The following is a 21,002-nucleotide window of genomic DNA, read 5'->3' as shown; positions in this document are numbered from 1 at the left end:
GGAACAATGGACTGCTATGACATGTCAAAATGTCTGCTGTGAAAAAGATGCATTAGAAAGGCACAGTTTGTTTTAGGCCACTCTGTTGATGTACCGGATGTGAGTCACATTAGTCCTGGTTCATAAACAGTGCAACAACATGGGATCTGCTGTTTTCAAAAGATTAGCGGCCAGATGGGACAGTTGGCAATGGGAGCAGAGTAGGCAGACAATCATATTCACAAAAATACATATCCATGAGTACAACAGCCATGTGCAACCTCAGTGGGAAGTGAACCCTGAACCAAAAAAAAAAGGAATATCTTTCAACAACAACAACAGTTTTGTAACAATAATAAGTGTATTAGATGATATAATGTCACTTGCATGTTTTCTGAGTTGAAAAAAAAATGTGTTTTCATAATCAGATGTATTGATTTATTGTTAATCGCCTTACATGTCTCTGGTGAGCATTGTGCCACAGCGCCACCTATCTCCGCCTGGTGCTCACAGCGGGCTGTCTGTCTTCACCGCTGACTCCTCCTCCGCCATGTTTGACTGTAAACATCCTGCCGATTTTAAAAGGACAGCGGTGAGCGGGAGGAAGGCGACTGGCGCCATCTTGGCTGTTTTAATGAGTACAACAGGGGAGAATTCGCTGGGAGAAATCACATAATCATTGGAATTTCACTGTAAAGGGCTCACTGTCGGTAAGTGTGTCTGCAGCGGAAATATTAACGCGTGGTTCTGTCTGCGCCATGCGAGGAGATGAGCATGCACGTTTGTGTGGACGCGCCGCGGCCTTCACTGTACAGGGAGCCGTTAGCCGTTAGCCGCCAGCTAACGATACAGTTGTGCCGAATGAGGGGAAAAGTGCGAGTAACGTTAAGATTTGATGGGCGCCCTTTTATTCTCTTTTTCATGGGCGAGTTGTGTTTTTGCCCGCTGTTTTAGAAACGCTACGTCTTATTCCAACGACTTTACATCGGTATGAATCGTTTTCATGGCTCCTTTTGTAGTTAGCTGGCGGCTAATTTAGTTCAAGCCACTTGATGGCGCCGACTATTTGCTGGCGTCCCCTTGGCGCTCTTAACGCATTACACAGCATTAGCTACGAGCCTAACGTTACATAACCACGTCCATTATTCTTTTTTTCTTTTTTTTTAACACCAATATATATTTGTGGATTCATGAGAGAAGAGAACAGAGAAAGTGCTCGTTAACGCTACACTTGTGGACATGTGCATTTCCAATGTTTGCCTCCCTGACTGTGAAATAGGCGGAACTTGTAAAAAGTCAGCGCTTGTTTTGATTCAAATCGCGTTTTCTGAATATCGTGACCTGTCCTGCTGTTAACGGACAGTGAGTAACGTCAGGTACGTGTTTACAGTTCAGGTTGGCCAGGTGAAGCACAACAATGGACAAAAGACGGGGTTTAGGGAGCACACACGCTTTTAGGGTTAACGTTGTACGGTGGCTGATGAGACAACAGATCCCTGTCAAATACATGCGCAGCATAATGACGTTACTTACTAATACAAAGAGCAATATAACAAATTGTCTTAACGTGTCTCGTCTTTGCAGTGTTGTTGACTAACTTGCTATAAAGAAGAAGAAAAAAAGATCCATGTTTTCCATAAAAATGTATCGTTTTATAAGCTTTTCAGATTTGTTTTGATTGGATTATGAGTATTATTATATGGTTATGATTTGGACTTCCTTCAGTAGCCAAGATTATCTTCATTATCTTCAGTCGTGGTAGCCTGATATTATTCTGATCAGTGCCTGACCAACAAGCTTTCCTACCAGATTTTGAGCACAGTAAAGATTAATCTCCATACGGACTTGGCGTTAAGTGAAAACATTCATATGTTTATAATAACTAAACTTGAATCTGTGCAGTAGACCATCTGCTGCTTTGTTAACCCGATTCCCTTTTCCCCATATCATGAACTACCAGAGGAAATTTTGCTTAAACAACATTGTTTTTCAAATGCTTGGGATGGTACTGTTCAGCTACCAGCAAGTCTGTGTCTTGCATTAAGATTTATTCTCTTTCTTTTTATTCTGACCGTTTCAGAAACACATCTACCTTATACATAAACTAATCACTGTTTTGTTTTTCAGGTGAACCATACCACAGTTTGAGTGTGTGAGCCAGGGGAACCAGGGCAATGTTCTACGCCCACTTTGTCCTCAGCAAACGTGGGCCGCTGGCCAAGATCTGGCTAGCGGCCCACTGGGACAAGAAACTGACAAAGGCCCATGTATTTGAATGCAACCTGGAGAGCAGTGTGGAGAGCATCATCTCACCTAAGGTAACAAGATAAAAGTACAGTCACTGCATTCTGGTACACGCTGCAGGCCTTGTTCTTTGCAGTCTTGCGTGTTGCTCAGCTTTGTTCTACTTCTATTTTTGCCTCCCAATTATTAAAAGCTGTCCTTTTTTACATAATTTTCTACCAAAGAGAAAGTAATGAATGTTCATGCTTGCCGCCGTCACAGTTTAACACAGTGTTTGCTTTATTTAAAACCACAAATTGCATTGCCTTCATAAACTGGTTCATTTCTACTGTCTTTGTGCTGACCGGTTGAAAGTACCTCATTGCTGTACAATGTTGATATATTCTGATGAAACAGTTCAGTGTTGTTTTTGAAAAAAAAAAAAATGTACCCTCAAAATGCTTGTCTTGGTTACATTTTTCCCATTGCCTTTTTCTCTTAGGTGAAGATGGCGCTGCGTACATCTGGCCATCTGCTCCTCGGGGTGGTGAGAATCTACCACAGGAAGGCCAAGTACCTGCTTGCTGACTGTAATGAAGCCTTCATCAAGATCAAGATGGCTTTTAGGCCAGGTAAGGAGAGATGACAAGCCAAATTAGTACTGGAGGAAAGAGCTTTTTTTTTTTTTTTTTAAATAATCTCTTCTGGTTTTTTTCACTGATGCAGCCACAAAGCTGAAAGCAAAACAGAAAATCTATAGACATGAGTGCTCCAGTGTTTTTTATCTCAACCCAGCAGGGTAATAGGAGACGGAAAAGATTAACAACTTTTGATCAACATTATTATGAATTTGTGATCAGTTTTCCCAAACAAAAATGGACTCAGACTTGGTCTTTGTGCAATGTTTGATCATGGAGAACAGTTGTGTGTTATAAAACGTTATTACTTGCATCTATCTTCAGGTGTGGTGGATCTCCCTGAGGAAAACAGAGAGGCAGCCTACAATGCCATCACCTTACCTGAGGAGTTCCATGACTTTGACCAGCCACTTCCTGATTTGGAGTAAGTTGACTACAGTTACGACTCATTTCATTCCCCATTTTTTTTTGTTGAGTTTGTGCCATTCAAGCACCAGCTGTTGTGCTCATCCTAGATGTCTTTTATTAAAACATTTTTATTTTTTAACAGTGACATAGATGTGGCCCAGCAGTTCACCCTAAACCAGAGCAGAGTAGAAGAGATCACCATGAGGGAAGAAGTTGGCAGCCTCAGCCTCCTTCAGGACAATGACTTTGGTAGGACACTTTATATAATGTGGTTTACACTGCCTTACCCACTAAACGTATATGAGGAGATATTTGTAAATTTGAATATAAATGTATCACACTGCAAAATCATTTAGGATTAAATATGTTTTAGATCTAGCATTTAATTGTTAGAATAATAGAACTGTTGGGTGCAACAAAAGACTAACCCTGTTTTTTATATTTTCTAATATCATTTTTCTGTACTCTTCAGCCGACTTTGGTATGGATGACCGAGAAATGATGCGTGATGCCAGCACGTTTGAGGAAGATATCATGCACGGTGCCACGGCCTCTAACCTTTTGCTAGAGGCTGAGCCTGGCCCAGCCAACCTACCTGACAAATCCAACCACATGGAGTATGATGACTTTGGGGATGCCTCCATGGGCAACAGTGACGGTGGAATGCTTGGTGAGCTGTTCTGTTTTTTTTATCTCAGCATTGGCTAAATTGGACTACTGGTGAAGTTGTTGTGTCAGATCTTCATGATTAAGTTATTAATAGTTAATCCTAATTGTTATTTCCCAGTTGATAAACTACTGAGCTCTGAAGACGGAGGCGGTATTTTTGATGACCCTCCAGCCATCACAGAAAGTGTCATGATGCCCCCAGATCATGGGGACGATGAGGACGACTTTGACAACCTCCAGTCACGTAAGTAAAGTTACGCTTGTTTGCCTTATCGCAAAGCGTACATTGTCTCCATTTATCCCTTAAAGCGTTGCTATGTTTCAATAAAGTACTTTAACTTGATTAATGGGCTGTGCATTGGCACTGAAACACACACACACACACACACACACACACACACACACACACACACACACACACACACACACACACACACACAGCCCATGGACCCACCCACCTTACACCCCTGTCCATTTTTGTGTGTGTGTAGCGGGACCTGACAGCCCAGACTCTGGCCCAGCAGAGCCACTGCCAGCCATGGCTGACCAGACTGAACAGACCACATTGGTTCACAATGAGGAGGAGGCCTTTGCCCTGGAGCCCATTGACATCACTGGTAAGACCCTCCTTCACCTTTCTTCAGAGATGGCTTTATTTTGAAAATGATTGATATTTGTATAAAATTCTGTATTTTCTTCTTTGTGAAATTTTTGATGAATTAATGAAGAGGAATAAACTTGCAGAATTGATGTACGAATCCCTTAAGTTTGTATTTATTTTTATTTATTTTTTTACAATATGTGCTGAAACGTTACCTTTTAGGGATGGGGAAATTATAGTGAAGCAATCAAGTAACTTTTTATTTTCAACACGTTTCTAGTGAAAGAGACCAAGGCGAAGCGTAAGAGGAAGCTGATTGTGGACAGTGTAAAGGAGCTGGACAGTAAAACCATCAGGGCTCAGCTGTCTGACTACTCGGACATTGTCACCACCCTTGACCTTGCCCCTCCCACCAAGAAGCTCATGATGTGGAAGGAGACCGGAGGAGTGGAGAAGCTTTTCTCTCTGCCTGCCCAGCCCCTTTGGAATGCCAGGCTGCTCAAGGTGACATATTCTTGTTAGAAACATGCATGCATTTGTGAATAAACACACGTGTACACACGTTACATCACACACATAAGTATTTGAGAACATATCAGAGCGGTTTGAAATAACTGACCAGCAGTATTACCACTTTGGGAACGGTACTGAGCCAAACACACCGGATGTCTGACTCTCTAAGTAGGTCAAACCCAGGCACTTTTTAATGGAAAAGGAGAGAGTAGATTTATAATATTGTATCTTTCATTGACATTCTGTTCAGGTTGTGGGATTTAAAATGAGAACATTGAAGGAACAGGAGGTGGAGGAAGTGATTGGTTTTGTCTGTCTCTGTTCCCTATCCTCTCAAACCCACACGTTGCCCCTCCAGAATACTGAATGGAAAACGTGTCGATGCATAATTTAGCAAAGCTCTTTTCCTTTTGTCGAGCATCAGTCCTCCCTAACACACTCTACTAGTGATGTGCAGATTGCAGTCATAACTGTGGGCACGCGGTTAATCAGTGGATTTCTAATTAAAAGCGTGTCTGTGTGTGTGTGTGTGGTTTCACTAGAAACCTGTCAGTCCAACGCGCTGGGAGGGGAGTGCATGCCACTATGGGATGATAATTTATGCGTACATGTGAACTCGGATGAGATCAGAGATGGGTTTTTTTATATTGTACTAGGGACTTTATAGGGATATATGTACTTTCCAAGTTTAACTGTTAAATCTCTGTCAGATGTTCACACGCTGCTTGACGCCTCTGGTGCCAGACGAGCTGAGGAAGAGGAGAAAGGGCGGCGAAGCAGACAGTTTGGATGAGTTCCTCAAAGAGCTGGAGAACCCAGAGGTGCCTAGAGAGGAGGTCTTGAGTCAGCACAGAGATGTAATTGGTAAGTCATGCTGGAATAGATTAGAGGAGGTCATTTCCCAGACATGAAATTAGTTATTGAATAAGGCTGTCATATTCCTTTTTACATTTTATTAACAATCTCCCTCCTCCATCCCTCAGACCAAACTATCATGGAGGAGCCAAGCATGTTGGCAGCTTCTGCAATGGAGGGCAGTAGGACGACCCTGGATGAAACAGTCATGCCTCCACCATCTACCCCTCGCGGTGTCAAACGCAAGACCCTAGACAAAGAGAGCACCCTTCCTGTGAGTACTACAAAATTATTTTTTTCTCATACAAAACACAACAGAAAAAAGTTTCCATAATGTCTCCTCAGCACTTCATGTGGAAATGGCAAAGAGTTTAAAAAGTGATGTTTAAAGGCCTCCAATGGTTGTTTACTTCATTTCTTCAGCAGTTGAGCCATAATTCATGTGGATATACTGTACATTTTTTATTTGTATTCTTATTATTTATTTTATTTTTTTATTGTATAATATGTGTATTTATTATCTGTTCTGTGTAGTTGAGCTGCTGCAACACCCGAATTTCCCCCATGGGGATCAATAAAGGAATATAATTCAAGGCAAATGTCACCCCTTGATTTGGCTACTTGTTGTTTTCAACCAGATTTTATTATTTCATTTTAATCAGGTCACATTGATCTTATCTAATTAAAATTTCACACCAGATTATTTTATTTTTAAGCAGTAAACTTTGGAAATGGCAGAAACATGAAACAAATGTAATTCAGTAGAATGAACTGTGTCCTAACTTGTGTGCATCCTGCTTTCCCTTTTCAGATGGCTCCCTTAGAGCCACAGCATGTGGCTGACCGCTCAGTCTTGTCTCAGAGGTTAGACATGCCTCAGGTGGATCTGCCCCCAGAGGAGACCAGCCTCAACCTCACCCAGCTCGTCCCCGAGCTCGACCTGATTGGTGAAAAGAGCAAAGACAAGACGGGTGACAGTGATGAAGAGGAGGTGAGCTGGAAATAACTGCTTTCTCTGATACTCTAGTTGGTAGTAGTCATTTGATAGTGAGACATCTTTTCAGTTTGTTTGATAATTGCCCAAACTGAGGAGTAAGAGAAACTACTAACAAGTAAGAAAAAGAAAACACAGCAAAAAGTTATTACAATCTTTCGCAGTTTATGGAACATTCCTTTCTGTAGCGACTTTTATGTGATTATATGAGTGTTTTTGAATCTGGGCCAGTGGATGCTGATGACTGTGTTTATCTATTGTTCTCAGGATGAAGACGGTCAGACTGGAGACCAGGATCAGGAGGAGAAGAGATGGAACAAGAGAACCCAGCAGATGCTGCACGGTCTCCAGGTACAAAAAAAAAAAAGCTTACTTTTCAAATGACTTTTAAAAAATATATTTTCAGTAGAATGAGCCAGTGGTCATGGGATTTTTTTTGTAAATATGTGATGTGTGTGCAGATAAAATGTAGGTTTCAGGGATAAGTCGAGCGTTGGAGGGACCGTTGTTAGTGAGAACAAAGCCGTACATCAGTAGAATCAAGCATGATTTACTGATTGTTTAATGACTTGCGTTCAAAAGCACAAATAAACACTGAATCTCCCCAAATAAAAAAAAAAAACGTAGTAAGGTGCCAGATTTTGAATTGATGCCGTCCAAGACAGGCTTCATCCTGCTGTGTCAGGTCTGTTAGGTCTGTGAGCCTCGGTATGGAGAAGGGCGTGACAAAGGTGTTTGACCTTGAGATGAGAACAGGCTGCACAGCCTGCTTTTTGGCTGGTGATTACATTGAATGTTTTTAAAGAAATTGTTGCATATCACATGTTTTTTTTATTTTTTTATTTTTTTAAATTGACACTTTTGCTTCTGTCCCTTTAGCGCGTCATGGCCAAGACTGGTGCAGACTCCGTAAGCCTGCTTGAATTGTGCCGGAACAACAACAAGAAGCAGGCAGCTGCCAAGTTTTACAGTTTTCTCGTCCTCAAGAAGCAGCAAGCCATAGAGGTCACCCAGACTGAGCCCTACAGCGACATCATCGCCACTGCTGGACCAAGATTCCATCTTATTTAGACATCGGAAGAACAGACAAACACTCTGCTTGCAACAGACATACTTTTTTAAGTACTCAACTTTTTGCCTTTTTATTTTGTGTATTCCTGTCCCATTTTTTTCTGGGTAAGGGGAGGGAGTAGTGGGGACCGGGTTGGAAACTTAAAAAAAAAAAAAAGGATTTTACTGTACAACAGGTTGAATCATGCAGTATTCATTTGGTTGAAATGGAGCGAGGAAGAATGTTTTAACAAGTATATTTATAAAACAACCCTTTTTCAGTCACTGATTTGTAAGCTTTTCTTCCTTTTTTATAAGTTAAATTTGCATTGTCTGCTTATTCCATAAGTGTTCATCATTGGCCCTCACACCGGAATTATTGCAGATTTTAGATAAAGAGCCCTGTATTTTCACATGGAATCCTGTATTGACTCTGTACATGTTCTGGAAAGGTACTGTTTTATTGCTCAGAAGTGTAACCTCTCCCATCTTCTCCTTGTTGCACTTGTTCTTTCATGATAAACAAAGTGATTAATCTGTCAAAACATTGGAAAACTTATACCCGGCATTAAATATCATGTTTCAGATGTATAATTCAGGCAGTTTATCAATTCAGTTTAACGTGACTTTTTTTTTTTTTTGTACCTTATTACTTTTATGCTTATTCATCTTTTTGCGTTATGTAACTAGGTAATGTACTTGTTACAGTTAAGTTCAGTATCCCACCTTTTTAGTCTTCGGGTAACCTCTAGTTGTGATACATCTGTAAAGATTTGAAATAAAGTGTTTTAAGTACTTGGCAACTGGATATTATTCATTTACAGTGCCATTCGCTTATAATGGTTTTAATAAAGCTTGATATCAAAATAAAATATTGTTATTTAATGAAATAATATAGAAGATGTTACCCTAGTTTTAGCTCACCTTTTGACTTGCTGATGGACTAACCTGTAATTTAAAGTTATTGTAACGAGCGCTACATCAATAATATGCTGGTCAAGGCAGTATTGTCAGTAGAATACACTATATGTAAATATATATACAGTGCTGTGAAAAAGTATTTGCCCTCTTCCTGGTTTCTTATTTTTTTGCATATTTGTCACACTTAAATGTTTCAGATCATCAATTTTTTTTTAATATTAGACAAAGATAACCCGAGTAAATACAAAATGCAGTTTTTAAATGATGATTTCATTTATTAAGGGAAAGAAGCTATCCAAACCTACCTGGCCCTATGTGAAAAAGTAATTGCCCCCTAAACCTAATAACTGGTTGTGCAACCCTTGGCGGCAACAACTGCAATCAAGCGTTTGCGATAACTGGCAATGAGTCTTTCACATCACTCGTCTTTGCAGAATTATTTTAATTCAGCCACATTGGATGGTTTTCGAGCATAAACAGCTTGTTTAAGGTCATGCCACAGCATCTCAATCGGATTTAAGTCCGGACTTTGACTAGGCCTCTCCAAAACCTTCATTTAGTTTTTTGTGAGCCATTCAGAGGTGGACTTGCTGGTGGGTTTCGGATCATTGTCCTGCTGCATAACCCAAGTGCGCTTGAGCTTGAGGTCACGAACTGATGGCTGAACACTCTCCTTCATGATTTTCTGGTAGAGAGCAGAATTCATGGTTCCATTAATTATGGCAAGTCGTCCAGGTCCTGAAGCTGCAAAGCAGCCCCAGACCGTCACACTACCACCACCATGTTTGACTGTTGGTATGATGTTGGTTTTATGAAATGCTGTGTTCGTTTTACGCCAGATGTAACGGGACGCACATCTTCCAAAAAGTTCAACTTTTGTCTCGTCAGTCCACAGAATATTTGCCTAAAAGTCTTGGGGCTCATCAAGATGTTTTTTGGCAAATGTGAGACAAGCCTTTGTGTTCTTTTTGGTCAGCATTGGCTTTCGCCTTGGAACTCTCCCATGGATGCCATTTTTGCCCGGTCTCTTTTTTATTGTTGAATCATGAAAACTGACCTTAACTGAGGCAAGTGAGGCCTGCAGTTCTTTAGATGTTGTTCTGGGGTCTTTTATGACCTCCTGGATGAGTCGTCGATGCGCTCTTGGAGTAATTTTGGTTGGCCGGCCACTCCTGGGAAGGTTCACCACTGTTCCAAGTCTTCTCCATTTGTGGATAATGGATCTCACCGTGGTTCGCTGGAGTCCCAAAGCCTTAGAAATGGCCTTGTAACCCTTTCCAGACTGATACATGTCAATTATCATCTGTTCTTGAATTTCTTTAGATCGCGGCATGATGTGTTGCTTTTTAAGATCTTTTAGCCTACTTCACTTTGTTCTATTTAAGTGATTTCATAATTCAACAGATCTGGCAGTAATCAGGCCTGGGTGTGGCTAGTGAAATTGAACTCAGCTTTCCAAATAATGTGGTTTATCACCATTCATTCATGATTTATCAAGGGGGGGGCAATTACTTTTTCACATAGGGCCAGGTAGGTTTGGATAGCTTTTTTCCCTTAATAAATGAAATCATCATTTAAAAACTGCATTTTGTATTTACTCGGGTTATCTTTGTCTAATATTAAAATTTGTTTGATGATCTGAAACATTTAAGTGTGACAAATATGCAAAAAAATAAGAAACCAGGAAGAGGGCAAATACTTTTTCACAGCACTGTATATATATATACAGCTCTGGAAAAAATTAAGAGACCACTTCAAAATTATCAGTTTCTCTGGTTTTACTATTTATTGGTATGTGTTTGAGTAAAAATTTTATTCTATAAACTACTGACAACATTTCTCCCAAATTTCATTTAGAGCATTTATTTGCAGAAAATGACAACTGGTCAAAATAACAAAAAAGATGCAGTGTTTTCAGATCTGGAATAATGCAAAGAAAACAAGTTCATATTCATTTTTAAACAACACAATACTAATGTTTTAAGGAAGAGTTCAGAAATCAATATTTGGTGGAATAACCTTGATTTACAATCACAGCTTTCATGCGTCTTTCACGTTGCTGTTGGGTGACTTTATCCCACTCCTGGCGCAATAATTCAAGCAGCTCGGCTTTGTTTGATGGCTTGTGACCATCCATCTTCCTCTTGATCACATTCCAAAGGTTTTTAATGGGATTCAGGTCTGGAGATTGGGCTGGCCATGACAGGGTCCTAATCTGGTGGTCCTTCATCCACACCTTCACTGACCTGGCTGTTTGGCATGGAGCATTGTCCTGCTGGAAAAACCACTCCTGAGAGTTGGGGAACATTGTCAGAGCAGAATGAACAACTTTGTACTTGGCTTGATTCATGCATCCTTCACAAAGACAAATCTGCCCGATTCCAGCCTTGCTGAAGCACTCCCAGATCATCACCGATCCTCCACCAAATTTCACAGTAGGTGCGGAACTCTGTGGCTTGTAGGCCTCCCCAGGTCTCCGTCTAACCATTAGACGACCAGGGTTTGGGCAAAGCTGAAAATTGGACTCATCAGAGAAGATGACCTTACTCCAGTCCTCTATGGTCCAATCCCTATGGTCTGTTGCGAACCTCAGCTGGGCTCTTCTTTGCTTCTCGTTGATGAAGGGCTTATTTCTAGCTTTGCACGACTTCAGCCCTGCCCCTAGGAGCCTGTTTCTTACCGTCCTCGCCGTGCACTTTACCCCAGCTGCCGTTTGCCATTCTTGTTGGAGGTCACTTGATGTCATCCTACGGTTGTTGAGTGACATTCGAATGAGTTGGTGGTCATTGAGAGTCGTTTTCGTCCTCTGGCGGTCTGTAGCTTTGTTGTCCCTAATGTCTGCTGCTTGACCTTGTTCTTATGAACCGCCGTCTTTGAAATTTTAAGGATGGAAGCAACCTGACGCTCACTGTATCCCTCTGCCAGTAAAACCAGAATTGAACCCTTTCTTTTCCTCACACAACTCTTTTCGCATGGTCAATAGTCACTTTTTTTAAAATTCCAATTACTTTTGAGGTACTACTAGCACTGTTTCTGCCATCCAGCTGGTCCTATTGCAAGAGGATAGTGATGACCACAGCACTGCTTTTTATACTTTTCTTCATTAAATAAGATTTAAATGCTCTAAATTACAATATATTTATTTGAAATTTGGGAGAAATGTTGTCAGTAGTTTATAGAATAAAACAAACATTTTCATTTTACTCAAACACATACCAATAAAGAGTAAAACCAGAGAAACTGATAATTTTGAAGTGGTCTCTTAATTTTTTCCAGAGCTGTATACACATATATATATTTACATATATATATTATTTTTTTTAATTATAATTTACTTAAATATATACATCCTTGTATATACACACAAATGAATAAAATGAAGCTCACTGATCAAAATAGCTGTTGAGTTATCGCAATCCAGTGGTTGCAGGGTTGCAAACAAAGAGGCCGCCTCAATTTAGCCCTTGTTTCTCTACGGAAGGGAAAGCAGACGAACATTTACCGGAAACGTCCGTCACGGAACTCTTTCCTCCCTTTTTCCGCGTGTGTCGGCTTACAGATGGCTTCACGTAAAGAGTCTACTACAGCAGCCACCGCTGTAATGGCATCTACAAGCGGCACTTTGGACTCTCCCGTCAAACAGATCCAAATTGAAGGACTGGTAAGTGTTACTACAGTTCCGTGCTGCTATGTTTGACATCACGGTGGCGGACGGAGAGAGACCGGTTCACAAGCGTTACCGGAGGGGGGTGCTAGCTAAAGCGTGAGCATCGTCATGGCGGACACATAATGTAAAGCGGGGTTTTGTAGTGTATGTTGCAGTTTATTACCATAAGCTGATGCCTGTAGTGTATATTGCGTTATCTAAACCCATCATTTACTGACAAACAGATAAGAATTGCTGTGTACAAAGTCCCCACCGGCTAAAAGGCTAATAATAGGCTAACCGCTTTAAGTTAGCGTTAGCTGGAGCTACAAACCAAACAAACCTTGCTTCACATAAGTCGTGTTCCTTACCGAAAAATAAGCCTGTGAATAGGAAGAAGTTCATGTGTGCTCATCACCAGAGGCACACACGCCACGGTTCTATACATCCGGCTACAGTATGTGTATTGTTGTAGCTACAATACTACTTAATCATTGATCCATCATGCCATAGTCTTCTTTCCCAGTGGTCCATGTGCCTTCTTTGAGACCGATTTTTTTTTAAGTTTGAGTTAGGCTTTTCCACTGATTCTGTTTTTAAATAATCAAAGGAATTACTTTACTGTCCCCCACAACGGAAACACCGCTCAGAGTAACATGTAAACGGTCTGAATGCCACAATGTAAATGATGATAAATAGCCGAGGTACCTGTTTCCAACTATTTTGTGTCCTTACAGCAAAAAGTATCGTATCAATGATCTCTCTGTTCTCTGATCTAGTATTATTATTATTATTATTATTATTATTATTATTATTATTATACTTAAATTGCGTCTTCTCGAATGCTTTGTCTGGATTTTAGATCTTTTTAGATTTTAACAACTTCCAGTTGTTGGTCAGTTTCTCCTCCTGATATAATGGAAATATTAAACTAAGTTTGGACTGATATTTCCTCTCCAGCCCTCTGCTGTTTTTAATTTAAGATATTTATCGATTTGGGGCATAGAGGCAATGGTGAGTTTAGGAACATTTTGGAATTTGGTAGCACTGTTGCAGAGAGCAGCTTATTTGCTTATTTGTTCTGTGTGTTGCTAATCTTTGAGCTTTAAAAAGTAAATAGTGATACGTTTTCAAATTGAATTTCACCCAATCTAACTGAAGCAGTATTTTTATTCTGTAGTACCTCAGTACAAACAGCAGAGGACAAACTTGCTTCACCGCCCGGCCCTGGTATTCTCCCTCCTCCTGCCCTGCACTGCACTGGACACAAAGCGGCTCATTTGCCTGGTGTGCCTGAATGCAGTTGCAGGACTTAAACTTGCCATCTGCTGCATTCCTTTTATCTTGCTCATTAAAGTTGCCCTAGAGTCTCAGGCCCTAATTTCAAATCTAAATATTTCACCTGAATGTGTATTATTTAGACCTCTAATGAGTTTTTTTAATTCATTTTCTCAGCCTTTTTACTCGCAGCAGTTGAAATTAAAAACAGTCCAGAGTTGTTCAGTGGGTGACCTCATTTGGATCCAGACTGTTGAAGGGAAGGTGTCTATTTCAGGCAGAGCTATGAAATGCATTTCACCTGAATGCATTGATATGCAGCAGTTGCTGCTGTGTTGCGTCATGACCCGTCTGTCAGAGGTTTAGCTGGAGGGTTGCCCACAGACGGCATCACCACCGCTGTTTGGTAGGATTGGATTGTTTCCTTGCTTTTGAAGAGGTTGTAGTGGTTGCTGTTGCCACAGGAGTGGAGTGCTGCACAGCGACGGGTTCCATTAAACACCTACTGAGATCACACAACTGCCTGTGTGTTTGAAGAATACTTGCTTAATCTATTTTGACGTATGACGCACGTCAGACCCAGATGTTATTCATGTACACGAACTAAGGAACAGTCGGAGAGCACATTTACAGGACATTTTGGCATTGTGGCTTGAAAGCTTTGGGTGAGGGGGAAAAAAGGTATAAATATAAATGTCTTTTTTAGTTACATTTTAAAAAATATTTTTAGCAGTGGCAGATATATTCTTTAGTTTTTTCAGCACTTTGCCAGAACAATCCTTTCATCCCCCTAAGGCTTCTCCTCTTGCCTCCGGTCCTTAAGCCTGGGCTCATCAGGAAGTTGTTTACACTACATAACGTGACCCAATGATAATGTGACACAAGAGATAACTTATTACCAATACAGTTGTGTTTACTTGATATTTTGAAGTTTTATTCCTTGGGGGTTAAGTCCTGGTTGTTTTGGTGACACATGGAAACACTGAGGTATCAGAAAGTGTGGTATATTACTTGATCAGATACTTCTTGAGGAGCTACTTTGTCAAAACTACAACAGACAAGCAACTGAGTGTTTAGAGCAGCCAAACACACTTGTTTTGTTTCAATAAAAAAGTCATTCAGAAACGACTGTAGCCTCAAGCTAATAAAGAGTAGAGCAAGCACAGTTGTAAAGCTCTATATTTTGAACTGAATATCTGTGAGCAAGCGCTGTTGTGTAAACTCTCCGTAATGTAGATTATTACTTTCCCTTTATTGCAATAATACAGTCTGAGTCTACAATGGGAGCAACTGGTGTTCAAATGTGGAAAATTATTTGGTCGCACAATTACGTTTTTGACACCTTTTGTGCCAAAATAGGCCGATTCACTGAGCTCCCACACTTACAAATCCATTGTTGAATCTCTTATCTGGCCTCTTTTTTTCCCCCTAATTAGCAAAGAGCAATAAACAACAAGACATTTAGGTTTTATATTCTTATTTTTACCGGCGCTGACCGTTGCTCTCAATGGATAAATTAACAAGGCGGCGGCAGCAGGTCTGATCTACTGTAGCTATTCAACTCTACCTGCATAAGTAACTGGATGGCAAGCGGAAATGAAACTATGCTGATGCTGGTGCCTATACTCTAATCATTTTTAAGGAAATGTCCATTCTGTTACACATTTTTTAATTGTTAGTGTGCTGGTTATTTCAGTAGTTCCAACATTCTAACAGACTGATATGTCTTCTCTCTAATAAAACAATCATGCTGTGTGCATCACGTCAGTTTCAGGAGTCACATTCTCATAGCTTATATAATAACTTAAGCGTCTGCTTCATAGTTCTGAATCAGGACTTCATCTTCCCTGAGAGAAACAAGGGGTTGGTCTACTGCCGACCTTTGGTTTTATTTCAATGTCCCAGATACATGCTTAATCAACATTTCATATCTTATGTTACTATTAACATTGATTTTTACTTTATATACAGAGCATTGGCTCTGTATATGTCGGATACCATTATTTTAATAAATAGCAGTTCAATAAATGTATCTCTTTGTATTCATTTATCACATTTTGTTTTTATAAATTTAGAAAAGCAACGTTTCTGTCAAGCCTGATTTTGCCTTACACTTAATAGAATGATACCAGTCACTTCCACACATTGAGGCGTACTACACAGGTAGTTAATTGTAATCGTTGCGTCCTTACTCCAAACTGTTTCGGTCCTCTCATTCTTACAGATTTCAGCTGAATCTTTTGAGTCACATTCATTTATGACTTTCCCTTAGAGGCTGAACACTAAGCCCTAATGTTTTTACTATGGGATACGAATGGATTCGGATTTGATGAACAGATTCGATACTGGTTTCGGATTTGTTAAAATGCAATCAAACCCTAAACAGTTTAAAAAGCGATGCATTAAGGCTGCGCAATGCATGCCTGTCTTTTTGTGAAGTCTCATGGTCATGCTGTGTTTCCAAGTATTCTCCTGGTAAAATCAGCCACCGAATATTCTGCGGACTGTATGTGTAATGTTAAGAAAGAGATTCCTTTATGACATTTCTAAAAAAGATCTCCTCTGTCAGATAAGGTGGGAATCTGAGGTGGTATTCCTCCATGGCTTAATCCAACTGAAGCCACATCAAAACCATTATCTCTGTCAAGTATTTTACAGCCAACGTTGAGTGCAGAGTTCGTCCACACATCAGAAAAGTAATTATGGGATTGTGTCTGCTGTACTTTCTCATAAGTTGAGCCCCGTTGTGGCGGGAATATGAGCCCTTTTGTGAGCGAGAGAGAAGATTTATGATGAGAATTAAAGGCAGCCAACAGGGGATTTGGCTCGCAATTGATTTTGCACAATTCAATTTTAAGCTTGTTGATTTATAACACGCTGTCCACATATCAATCCTGGGCCTCTCCACATGAGGTGAGCTCACTGGGCTAGCTTCTGGTGAGCTAGATCAATAAAAATGTATGCGTGTGCTTGGTAGGGAGAGAGAGAAGGAGGGTAGCAGGGAAAGAGATTTGTGTGTGTGTGTGTGTGTCTGTGTCTGTGTGTGTGTGTGTGTGTGTGTGTGTGTCCAGGTTTGTACAAACTTGGAGCTTTCCAGGCTTTGCTTACAAAACCTTATGGCATTTACTCAGCACCAGGAAGCTAACACAACAAATTCACTGAAACCCCGGTCCTACCCTCCTCCCCTCTTCACATCCCCTCTTTAAGGCATTTCTGTAGATTCAGGACTTTTCTTAAAGCTCTGCTAGAATTTAACCTTATGTATATTTGACCCTCCTGGAGTTGTTTTTGGCCAATTATCCATCTCTCGCCCCTCCTTTTCCTGACACTGGTTCATCACATACTTGTGTGTGTGATGAACAGATTGCCAAGAGTGAGATAGCTAAAAGCATTGTGTATCTGTGCTATCTGCTCTCACTGATGGAGGAAGATGAGAAAAGCTATTTGCTGGCAGAAAAAGGAGCCGCGGGGGGAGAGGGGGGGCTCCAATTCTGCGCTGCCCATTGTGAGGACTTCCACTGTAACGCTCTTCTCCCTGTCCCTCCCTCGCTGTCATTGGTTCACCTGGCTGCCCTCCTCGTACTCACCTGGTCCCTTCCTGCTCTCTTTTGTCATCGTTTCCTTTATCCTTCTGGTTTTTCTCAGTTGCATGTCCTCCTTTCTTCTCTCTCCCCCATTGCCCTGCTCCTCCACTTTCTCCGAGTTCTCACTCTTACATTTTCTCCCTCTCCAGCCCCCCTATTGTTCAGACCTTCCTCCCCTCTCAGTCAGAAAAGCCAAGGCAGGCAGGCAGGGAATGAGATTTGTTTTTCTACCCACCCCGTATCACCTCCCTTCCACCACCCCTAGCTCTTTTACTTGTTGCATGACAGGTCCAGCACTCCATTGAAATAAATCATCTCCCAAGACAGATGTGTATGTGTGTGTGTGTGTGTGTGTGTGTGTGTGTGTGTGTGTGTGTGCGTGTGCGTGTGCGTGTGCTCAGGTGTATGCTTGAGCTAGTGAGACGAGTAAGGGCTCCCTCATGGTGATGATGTGTGTTTTGTTGTGAGCATGGCCCCAGGACTGCCACCCTGCTCTTGCGTGCATGTGTGTGTATGTGTGTATTATTAATGCCTCTGGCTGTGACCTGCCCACGCTGTTATCGGTGTGATTTATGCTCTCCCCATCCACACAGTGGCTTCAGCTCCTTGTCCTCTTCCTGTTCATTTAGACGCTTTGCCTTATTCTCTACTCCATGCCTCGGCTGGTTATGATGGTCAAGGTTTCTTATGATTGGTAGGTGTGCGTTTAAATCTGGTGTGCGTGTGTGTGTAGAAGTAAGCCATAGCCCTTCCCTGATGTCCTTGGTTTCGGTGATGCAGCATTGGAGCTTAAACCAGCTCTTCAATCATGTGGAGACTTGTCCTATTGGCCCATTTATATCCTGCATTAAATATTAAAGGCATACGATGATGCATGGACACCCTGTCCAGATGAGGCACGGCAATGTGGGATTTCAGACTACAGAGTCCAAATATACCCTCCTACTGTACGTGGGTTGCATTTTACTTAAAATTTCCCTAGATTCAGGTTTTTATTCTCTTGTGTGCCACCATCGGTGTGTCCTCCTCACTTTTTCTGTAAGGACATGTAGATTATAAAAAAATACTGCAGCCATTGTAGTTGAACATCATTTAACAACAGGAGATAAAACCATATTTGACATTTGTGGAAACGGCCTCAAAGCTTCATGCCTTAGTGAGCAGTTCCCCTGGCAGCGGTTGACTGACGTCCGAGGGCCGGTTCTGCTAGGAGACGCTGTCAATCCTGGTGAGCTACTGCTGACGCCCGACAGGATAGGGATACTGTCATTTGTGGAATATGTATGTGGGCCAATAAGTAAAAAGACACAGTACAGAATTTACAAAATATATTTGATGTTATTTGGAAATGTCACTTTTACATATCTTGTCCGCCTAAAAAGATTAAGCAATCCGTATCAAGATTGTGGTTTATGTTATGTTTTTATGATGAAAAATGTGAATCAGCTCATGTATTGTAATTGGATTTCTAAAATCCAGAATATCAGTATTTGCTTCAAAAACTCTGTTTTGGTAGGGCTATAGCAGCTTCCCCTTGGAATATGGAAACTGGTTAGCTTAGCTCGCTAATGTCAGTGCTGACTAATAAAACATACATTTCTTTGATTTGGTTATTACAATTTTAACACAAGTCAGAACAAACATAATGGATGTGCATACACTCACCGGCCACTTTATTAGGTACTCCTTGCTAGTACCGGGTTGCTAGTTCCTTGTTAATACAGTCACATATCGCGGCTTCTTTCTTAAATCAAGTTCTGAATCAACATTATAATCTTATAATATTTTTCTTAAATTTGAATACTGTAGAAATGCCTTCTGGGATAATTGCCATGTTTTTGCCTACACTTTTCCCATTGGTATTCATTTAAATAGTTTAATATACTGTAGCTGTACTGTGATAAAATACAATGTGTAAAAGGACACTTAAAGAAATAAAGCAATTCTGAAGCTGGAGGGATGAAACATCCCAAGCTGCTTGTGAAAAGAAAACAACAGAAAAACATCTCAACCCAAACTAACCTGAACACAAACTAATGAGCACAAATCAACATGACGAGCAGCGACGCAATTGAATCGGATAACTCAAATCAAAATCAAAAATCAAAGTACGATAAAATACAATAACAAGCGATGCTTAAACAGGCATGGAATGCATAAACAATGGCAGTGATAAATAAATTCGCCCCGGTTCAGAAAATGAAATGATTTCTCAGAAACTGTTATTGTATTGAGCTTCTCTATCCATCTTCTGTTGCCATAGTTTGATACTTCAGTGATGGTGCTCTTGCTGTTTTCACAGGTGGTGCTGAAGATTATCAAGCACTACCAGGAAGAGGGCCAGGGCAGCGAGGTGGTTCAGGGCGTCCTGCTGGGCCTGGTAGTCGAGGACCGGCTGGAGATCACCAACTGCTTCCCCTTCCCCCAGCACACCGAGGACGATGCCGACTTTGATGAAGGTAAACGAGAGCAGTGTTCCCTTTTCACTTTTTCTTCTATCGATCCTCTCCTGCAGCTGGAAAATGCACACACGCATAAAATAACATCACAACAACACAGTCTGAAATGAATACCAGTTAAGCACCAGTTAAAATTGTCAATAGTGGTTGAAGTGATGGGGTCTACTAAGGCTGGTTACTTTTTTAAAGATGATGATATCTGAATGCTTCAGTAACATAGAGGGTTTGGTTTTTGGCTTGTTCTCAATTGATGAAACCACTAAAGGTTGTTTTCAAGTCAATAAAATTCTACTGCATGCCATGACAAATTGCAAATTTGGATGAGCAAGTTTTTAATTCGAACTAGAGTACTTGAGTTGACAAACCAAATAACACTGAAGATGGAAAATTTCTGTGAACATTTTCTTTTGTTCTGGTCGGGGAAACTTTATTTAATTTGACCACGTTCTTGACGGGTGAGCTGAAAATATTTAGACAGTGAAGAAAACAAATTAATTAAAAAAAACATTAAACCAACATGCAGAAGCAACTGGTTATGAAATACAGCCAAACTGTGGCTCAGAAACCATAAGTGTTAGAAAGCAAAATAATGACAACCAGTGTGTTAGTTCACACAGTGTTTTTGACAGTTGGATCACCATTGGTAGACCATTAAATTGCCACAAACCATGAAGAAACAACAGACTATTCAGGCCAGTAACCATAATACAGTCATACCAACAACTCTCTGAATGTCTTTGTGTGTGTGTGAAAGATGTCCTCAGGCCCGGGCGTTAAGGACAATGCCGACCTTTAACTAAGCTAACTAGGTGCTGGGTGTCCTACAGTGTCAGGGTTGTTGTGTGAGGGCAGTGGTGCAGCGACAGGTCCATTGTTTGCTTTACAGGTGGGTGGTACCAACGTGCATAGGATTTGATTTAGTTTGTATCCGCACTTTTTTTTTTCCTTCCGCCTCCTGTCAGCTTTCATATGAAAGGATGCCATGTCCTCTGACCTCAGCCCTTCCCTTGTCAAGCATTGTTGTTACCTGCTCCTTGTTAGCGCAACAATATCTGCTACAAGCCAGCCTGAAGGGTGGGAAGGTGAGCATATGCGGAAAACCGAGGAAAGGGAGAAAAATCCTGCTCTAACAGTCCTCCACTGCTAACGAGTAACTGTCAGAAATTCTGCAAGATTCACAAGCG

General features: G+C 40.9%; 2 protein-coding genes across 2 annotated transcripts in view; both read left to right on the top strand.

Moving 5' to 3' along the window:
- Positions 1–543: 543 nt before the first annotated feature.
- LOC129109309 (double-strand-break repair protein rad21 homolog A-like) lies at positions 544–7,996 on the top strand. The gene is made up of 14 exons (XM_054621338.1): positions 544–689; positions 2,107–2,297; positions 2,705–2,834; positions 3,165–3,264; positions 3,391–3,497; positions 3,721–3,918; positions 4,036–4,161; positions 4,409–4,534; positions 4,799–5,022; positions 5,742–5,895; positions 6,015–6,160; positions 6,698–6,877; positions 7,148–7,231; positions 7,760–7,996. Exons 2-14 carry the CDS (start codon positions 2,154–2,156, stop codon positions 7,949–7,951), a joined length of 1,911 nt encoding a protein of 636 aa, XP_054477313.1. The 5' UTR covers positions 544–689; positions 2,107–2,153; the 3' UTR covers positions 7,952–7,996.
- A 4,345-nt stretch (positions 7,997–12,341) lies between these two features.
- Positions 12,342–21,002, top strand: part of LOC129109440 (eukaryotic translation initiation factor 3 subunit H) — a 49,842-nt gene continuing 41,181 nt past the window's right edge. Inside the window, exons 1-2 of the mRNA XM_054621511.1 lie at positions 12,342–12,512; positions 19,662–19,818. Of these exons, the coding sequence (XP_054477486.1) occupies positions 12,411–12,512; positions 19,662–19,818 (259 nt within the window). The 5' untranslated portion in view covers positions 12,342–12,410. The remainder of the gene's footprint in view (positions 12,513–19,661; positions 19,819–21,002) is intronic.

This window comes from Anoplopoma fimbria, chromosome 20 (assembly GCF_027596085.1).
Source record: "Anoplopoma fimbria isolate UVic2021 breed Golden Eagle Sablefish chromosome 20, Afim_UVic_2022, whole genome shotgun sequence".
Classification (NCBI taxonomy): domain Eukaryota; kingdom Metazoa; phylum Chordata; class Actinopteri; order Perciformes; family Anoplopomatidae; genus Anoplopoma; species Anoplopoma fimbria.
Note: the sequence above shows the minus strand (reverse complement) of the source record. Positions and strands in the feature narration are given on the sequence as shown.